The sequence below is a fragment of the Haemaphysalis longicornis genome, unplaced genomic scaffold (genome assembly GCF_048455015.1).
Source record: "Haemaphysalis longicornis isolate Haplotype H1 unplaced genomic scaffold, Haemaphysalis longicornis Haplotype H1 scaffold_9, whole genome shotgun sequence".
NCBI lineage: Eukaryota > Metazoa > Arthropoda > Arachnida > Ixodida > Ixodidae > Haemaphysalis > Haemaphysalis longicornis.
Window position 1 is genome coordinate 146,805,396 of NW_027526460.1, and position 8,272 is coordinate 146,813,667.

The following is an 8,272-nucleotide window of genomic DNA, read 5'->3' on the forward strand; positions in this document are numbered from 1 at the left end:
TGCTCATACACGTGATAATGATGATTCCAGCGGTGATTGGCCTATATTTTGCTGAACTTTGAGCTTCATTCTTTTCTTTTCACCCTATGCTCCACCCGCGGTGAGCGGTGCCAAGTATTGTCTCTTTCAGACGGAGACTCCTTCGATTTAAAATTATCCTATCATGCGCCGCCGTACACCTTTTTCGCACTTTTCTCCACGGCAATGCCGTTTCTTTGAAGTTCTCCATGGCTGGACTTCTTTGGCCTTGAAAATCGTTAGTTTGACTTGCCTTCTCTTGCTCCAGGCCCCTTCCTTCAGACCGCGTTGGTCGGCATCCAGTGATATAAAGTCTAGCCTCGTGGCGCTCGGATTAGGACGCCACTCATCTTTTTGGTATTTTTTCCATGGTGTTTAGCACCTACTTAGCGTTTCGCTGACAACCCGTGGTTTTGATTTCAACCGTCACACTTATCGTCAAAAGGTCAGCGCCGTCTTTCTTTTTTAAGAGCGTTTATTTTGCCAGAGCGCATAGATAAAAGCCATAAGTTCTCTTCGGTTGTATCGCTATATCAGGCAGGTTCTGTGTCCATGATGCTAAAACACACGCAGCATTGGAGTTGAACGAGAATGCCCTGTTAGATGTCCGGAAAACCTCATTGTTTCCAGTTTACAGGCAGAAGGCATCCCCGACGTTGCTGCCTTACCACGTAAGTTCACAACTGTGGATTCGTTTTGTTTTTGCGAAAGATTACCCTACGGTATAGAAAAAAGTTCTCGTATGTGCAGCACTGCACCCTTAACGTTCAAAAATTTAAGAAGAGACCGGCGCTGGGGCCCCCATATACAGCGCTTGAGATCTGGGGGTCCGCCAGGATGGAGACCTTTACCTCAGTGGTGCTGCGTTCAGACATCTCTAAGGCCTGGGCATGTCCACAGCAAATGTTCAACGTTAGCTTCTGCCGCAGGAAGCGCACAGAAGGGGCACGTGTCCGCAAACGACACGTAATATCGGGCAGGCCAAGCATGGGTAACTACTGGGGATAGTGCCAACCCAACCCGAAGCCTCAGCAGCACGACCTCCAAACGGGCGAGCTCACTAGGGATGTCAGTTTGACGGGGTTGAAGTGATGCACGCGTGGCCCGACGGACCGTTTCCTTTTCCAACAGCAGTTCTTCTATGCTAGATATTGGAAGAAGTGGTAGTGGCCGTGGGAGGTCCCTGTGGCAGGCTCGATCCGCCGCTGTGTGGGAAGGAAGCATGTCTCGGCGAATCCACAAAAAACGGACCGGGCCTAGATAAGTGTCCATAATCTCGTGAATAAGTGTGGCCAGTCTTGTAAAACGCGCAACGAGACGCAGATCCCGAATAGCTCCCGTTGAGTCAATACAAAGTTCCAGCTTGTCCCATTGCAGTGGGGGGAATTACAGACAGACAGACAGACAGACAGACAGACAGACAGACAGACAGACAGACAGACAGACAGAACAACTTTATTTTGCCACAGCTGGGGCGATTAGGCCGGCGCCGTCTTCTCCGTCGTCCGTAGGGCAGCAGGGCCCCTTTTCGGCAGGGGTCCGGTGCCTTCGGCCAAGCGGGCCAGGTCTTCTTGAATTTGGGGGTTTGGGTCACGCAGGGCGGCCTCTCAGCGCGCCTCGCTGGTGATAGTAAGGAGAATGGGATGGGATCGGTTCCTGGATAGTGGGATGCTATCACAGGCCCATATGATATGGGATAACGATGCGTGAGGGACCGAACAATATGGACATTCGTCTATGTAGGTGTCGGGAAAGATCGCTGACATGATGGCAGGGGTGGGGAAGGAGCGGGTCTGGAGCTGCCGATATATGACCGCCAAGGATCGGGATAGAGATGGGTGAGGAGGAGGAAAAATGGCACGCTCCAAGCGGTAATGGGCAAGGATGTCCCCGTATGTGTGCAGCCTGTCCCGTAGAGTGAATATCTCACTATCGTTGGCGGTGCCATCGAGCCCTCGGTAGACCAAAGCTCGAGCAACTTCGTGGGCCGCTGAGTTTCTAGGTAGCGCGGTATGGGCGGGAGGCCACACGAGAGTGAAAGAACGCGATCGAGTGTTCTGTGCCTTCAACAGGACTGATAAAGTTGCTGGGGAAACTCTCGCGTAAAGGGAATTTAGGATGGCTGATTTAGAGTCACTGATTATAGTTGTTTGAAGGTGGGGACTGTGGGCCATAGCCAACGCGATGGCGATCTCTTCTCCCGCCGTGGGGGATGTCGTACATAAGGAAGCGGAAGCGAGCTGGACTTGTTTCGAGTCAACCACCATGGCTACAGCAGCCGCTCTGGTAGGATAGGTTGCTGCATCTGTGTATAGCGTGGGGGAGCCTGGAGGGTACGCTTTTTCAAGGGCTCTCGCGCGAGGCAGTCTGCGATCCTCATTGTGTACGGGATGCATATTTCGCGGAAGGGAATTACAAAAAAAAAATCGCGCCATCTCCACGAAGTGAATGATGATGAGAGGGGCGAAGCAGAAATGCTTATCGGTAAAACCGTGAAGCATTCGCCCGCACATTATATAAAGACTCGACACTTAAAGCTTTCCACCACTCCGTTGACAAGCCCATCGACGGCGTCGATGTTTGTGGTGATTACGTACTGCTTGTTTGGGACGATGAGAATCTCCATGGGTACGTTGGCGAATTCGGTGTGTTACATTTTAGCCAACTTGGCCGTCGCCTTCTGCAGAGCGTCTTGTGTCGCGTACCCCCGGTACGTGTCTTGAGCTCGCAGGCTACGAACGACAACCTCTTCTTCTTCCTCTCCTCCTTGTTGGGTAGCAACGAACGCGTTGAACGTTTTGACCTCTTCGGCCAATCTCTGGTTGGCCAATCCCTAGGGGGACCATGCCAGAATCATAATCATTCCGCCGTGTATGGCAGCAACGAGGGACGGGACCGGGCCCGAGCGAGAGTCTTGAGCTCGCAGGCGACGAACGACAACCTCTTCTTCCTCTGCTCCTTGTTGGGTAGCAACGAACGCGTTGAATGTTATGACCTCTTCGGCCAATATTTGGTTGGCCAATCCCTAGGGGATCCTGCCACAATCATCATCAATGTGCCATGTACTATGTGCCGTAAACGGCCGGGAAAGGGACAGAGCAAGAGGAGCTTCCCCCCTAAAAGAAGTACATCAACTAGTTACAGTGATAGCCAAAAACAATGTTCCAGAGACCGCCAGCCTCGTTTAAGATACATTCGTGCACAGAAGGAGGAAAAAAATAAAAAGAAAAGATGTGCCATGCTGTTCAAATTCGGAACTAGCGGTTGTCAGTGGCAGAACAAGTGGTACAGAATATCAGTGAGTTTCAATGGCTATACAAAGAAAAGGCCGCGCCAAGTTGCTCCCTTGCTTTCCACTCAGTTGCTGTCGAACAGTTGCTGTCGAACACACACACACACACACACACACACACACACACACACACACACACACACACACACACACACACACACACACACACACACACACACACACACACACGCACACACGCACACACGCACACGCACACGCACACGCACACGCACACGCACACACACACACACGCACGCACGCACGCACACGCACACGCACACGCACACGCACGCACGCACGCACGCGCGCACACACACACACACACACACGCACGCGCACGCACGCGCACGCGCACGCACACGCACACGCACTCACACGCACACGCACACGCACACGCACACGCACACACGCACGCACGCACGCACGCACGCACGCACGCACGCACACACGCACACACACACACACACACACACACACACACACACACACACACACACACACAAATATTTTTGCGTCACAATAAATGCCCAGTGAACAAATGTACATTAGTTCAAAGCTTTGAACAAACACATGGAAACGTAAAATGCATCCGCAGACTGTTCCGAAACTGCGGGCGCAGGTAACTGATTCTATTGATGTACTGTTTTCGAAAAAAAATGAGTTTGTGAACGCCAATGTGTTGCAACGAATTTCACGCACCTTGCAGGTGTGATCCATTCGCGCTGACACGTAATGAGGGGCAAAAGTGTAGTCATCGCGGTGAATGTCACTTTGAGAATGGCATATAGAATGGAATATTTTTAAGCGAACCATTGCCCTTCGATCTTCTAGTGTCTCCTATTTCAAAATCTATTTGCACTGACTTCAGCTAAACTTCGCGTTCCTAAGAGCCTTACCAATAGCATACCGGGCATTTTTGTCAAGAACCGTTGGGGAGACCCACACGGCGCAAGCGTACTCTAAGATCGACCTTGCGTTAGTCTTGTGCAGTAATTCGCGCGTTGCTTGTGGAAACTTTCTTGCATTGCGCCGCAGAAAACCCAGAGTCCTACAAGCTTTACGTACGGTGTACTCGACATGTCGATGCCAGCAAAGCGTAGGAGTGAAGTAAACTCCCAAATAGTTATACCAATCTACAAATTGTAGAGGAACGTTTTTTATTGTGTAAGGGAGTTTATTTGGGCTTTGCTTTCTTGAGAAGGTAAGGCAGAGAGTTTTGTTTAGATTAAGTTGCATTCCCCATTTTTCGCTCTAGTAGTCTATAATTTTCAGATCCTTTTGCAATATTTCGCGATCATTTTCACAAGTAATTTTTCTGTACAATACGCAATCATCAGCGAACAGTCGTATACACGAAGTGATGTTATTGCTGATGTCATTTATGTAGAGAAGGAATAATAAAGAACCCAAGACGGACCCTTGGGGAACTTCTGACGTTACATCGGATGTCTCTGATGCAGCGCCGTTCACTACCACACACTGACGTCTGTTACTTAAATACTCAAGATCCAGGAAAGTATATTGGGTTGAATGCCATAAGTCGTTAATGTCCTAAGCAATTGCTTGTGAGGAACCGTGTCGAAGGCCTTCTTAAAATCTAGAAAAACAGAGTCAACGGATGAGCGGTTGTCTAGCGCTTGGGCAATATCGTGAGTGAATTTGATCAACTGAGTTACGCCTGATAATCGTTTTCGGAAGCCGTGCTGGAAAGGGTTGAACAGGTTGTTATCACTAATGTGTTTAACAATCACCCTATACAATATATGCTCAATTATTTTGGAGCTCACGCAAGTTAAAGAATTGGGATGATAATTGGAAACCGCATTAGGAGGTCCAGATTTGTGAACAGGAGATATAGAGGCGATTTAATAGTGTACAGGGAGGGCACTGTGGTGCACCGATATAACAAATATATTTTCAAATAAGGTGCTATATAATACGCACATAACTTTGGCAAGGCATCCGGCAAACCATCAGGGCCGGCTGCTTTCGATGTGTTTGAGCCTTGAAGTAGCACTTGTATCCCACGCAGTTCAAATGTCACGTCTTCCATAGGCTTTGTCTCTCCCAAATCATACATTCTCCTTTCATCCGTAGACGCCACCGCCAAGGAAAACAAAGACGTAAATTAGGAAATGAAGCATTCTTCTTTGTCAAAAGGTTCCTCAATAGTATTGTTACCTCGCACTAAGGCTGGAATTTAAACAGTATACTTTTTATTGCGCTTGAGGTATTTCCCTACTTCCTTTTAATTCAGGCTAATACGAGATCTAAATGAATCAAAGAAACGTAATTTAGCTTGGCCGACAGAATTCTTCACTTCTTTGGCTATTGCTTTATGTTTCCTTAGGTTATCTACTGAAGGATTGCCTTTGAATTCTCTAAACATTCTTTCACTCGGTTGTGTAATCTGTGCACTTCATTTGTGTACCACGGTTTACTTTTGTTACGTCTTTCCGTTAACAACCGAGATGGTACAAAACAATCAGGCAGCTCGAAAATTTTCTTTTTGATGTTTCCCCCAATTCTGATACAGGCAAGGTAACAGCTAATGTTTCAAAAACGATAAAATGCCTCTCTATTGCCTCATTAATTTCCTCTACATTAGCTTTTCTGTAATCAAACACTTCTCTTGCCTTCTTGCTATATCTGTTTTCAGTCTCGAAGTTCATTTCACAGTGAACAGCTTCGGGGTCACTGATGTCACTGATTCCAGGGATAATCGTTATGGAGTTCAGGTGTATTTGGGAGGAATATGTCTAGAACGTGTTTTTGCCTAGTTGGCTCCAAGAGAATCTGGGTGAGTGAAAACAGATTCATAAAATTTATCATCGCTGTATTGTGGCCATTAGTTGTACCTGGAAACGCAGGTTGGTGCTGCCAGTCGAGATCCGGTTAATTAAAGTCACCGGTTACTACCATGTGATCAGTTTGAACTGCTTCAACCGCACAACTAAACCGAGCCAAAACATCGACTGAAGATGCCGGTGGGCGGTAAAAGCTACAAACAATGATTCACCAATACGTAGCTTAATTTTCCACCAGACTGCCTCGCACACTGTGGAAGGCACAGCAATAGGACTTGAAGCAACAGGCTGATCGACTAAAAGAAAAGAAACACACCCTCTCCGTGACTATTCCTGTCCTTCCTGTAGCACACAAAATTATCAGGAAATAATTCGCCGTTCGCTATGTCGTCTCTCAACCATGATTCCGTGCCGATGACGAAGGATGGCTTCACTGTCTGTATCATGGAGGAGACAAAAGGTATTCTTTCCTCCATGGTCTGTACTAAGTTGTTAAATTCATCTATCTTATTTTTTATACTGCGGCAGTTTATTACTGAAAACGATAGCGTCGATGAAAAATGCAAGATGACCATTTAAGCTTCACTACTTGATCAATTACTTGATCATAAACATATTTGACGTTGGCAAGGTGAAGTACATCGAGCCTAAGGTTGACTCGTGAATCTTCACTTTTTCGGGATTCCGGAAACTCCCAGAGGATCTGCGTCTTTCGGCGCATCGATTCCGAAAAGTCTCCGGAAACACTTATGCCAGAACCTTCTAGTTTTTTAGCCTTTTCTAATATAGCTTCGTTTTCCTTAAATGACGCAAAATTTACAATCAAAGGCCGTTTCTTATCGGTATGCAATTTTCCAACCCTATGTGCTCTTTCTATTGTTTTCAGTTCTAGGTCAAACTTAGCTGCAAGTAGCTCAGGAATGTGTTTTTCAGAGGTGGACCATGGTTTCTTAGGATCGACGTTCTTAATGCCATAAAGGATTAGATTACATCGCCTGGAGCAGCTTTCAAGGTTAGAAAATGCGGTAGCCTTGCTCTCTAAAGTCGACATTCTCTTTTAAAGCGAAGCTATACACCTGTACCCCCAAGAGTTCTTTCGCGACCGTTGGTGTTAACAGAAAACTCCAAAGAAACAAATAAAAGAAGGTACCGCCACCATGAGGAATCGAACCTGAAACGCATGCAGAAACAGAGGGAGAGCTCGTTGTCTTACCGATTAAGCTGCGAGCCTATTCGAAGACTCGCGTGACAGATCCTGCACTCACCGAGGACATCTGCGGGTTTGCTCCTGGTTTGCTGTCGGGCCGCTGTGCGTCCGCCATGGCACTTGTAGCGGCTGTGTGCGCGCCGTGCGCATGCGCTAGGAGTTAGTAAAGATGAAAGGACTGAAAGATTCATTCACCAGTAACCATCATCACCAGCCTATCTACGCCCACTGGCGCGCATTCTTGGCTATTCATAAACCGTGAAATAGAGCAGTAGACAGGCGGCAACAAGCTGCGCAAGTTGTGCATTCTAAAAATTTCAGCTCTTTCTTCAATAACCAACCGATGAGCCTTGTAGAAAACTCAATGTGCTTGAATGCGCCACAAGACAGCCCAATCCTCCAAACTCTCAATGGTTCAAGCCACAGAGCAAGGAGGCAAAACGGTCCATTACGGCAAGCGCGGGCGAGCGACCAGATAATGTCACAATGAAAACCAAGGCGCACTGCAAAGCTTCGTAGCTGCGACGGCGAAGGAGAGGGTAGCGGCACCTGATGGACGAAGTGATAGCGGCCGCGCTTATTCTGGGATTAACAGTGAAATGCCGATTCCGGCGGCCGCGCACTGTCTCCACCCGCGGCAGATTCCGCTAGCTCAACCTATGACGAGCGCTTGTGACGATATCTGGTCGCGCTAGGAGGCCTGGTTTCGCCTCCTATCTTATTCTTGCTCCGTGGTTTAAGCGTTAATCCGTAGGACGATCTAGAGCTGCGCTCCTTATTTTTCACGCGCCGGTGACTCCTCCATTATTGAACATTTAACCGATTCTTTTGGTGATTTCGAACAACTCAGTGTATCTAATGATGTTAACTGCTTGGTGGCTTCTTTGTAAAGTATTGTTGCAACCTGTGTCCAGCGCATCGTCCCGCTGAAGACAAAAAAGAAAAATT

The 8,272-nt window shown here is 47.8% G+C and overlaps 1 protein-coding gene across 1 annotated transcript in view; it reads right to left on the reverse strand.

Moving 5' to 3' along the window:
- The window catches only part of LOC144153480 (uncharacterized), a 185,644-nt gene extending 178,205 nt beyond the window's left edge, over positions 1 to 7,439 (reverse strand). Inside the window, exons 1-2 of the mRNA XM_077685122.1 lie at positions 7,383 to 7,439; positions 7,268 to 7,288 (exon numbers count right to left, since the gene is read on the reverse strand). Coding sequence (XP_077541248.1) covers positions 7,268 to 7,288; positions 7,383 to 7,439 — 78 coding nt within the window. The remainder of the gene's footprint in view (positions 1 to 7,267; positions 7,289 to 7,382) is intronic.
- Positions 7,440 to 8,272: the final 833 nt, after the last annotated feature.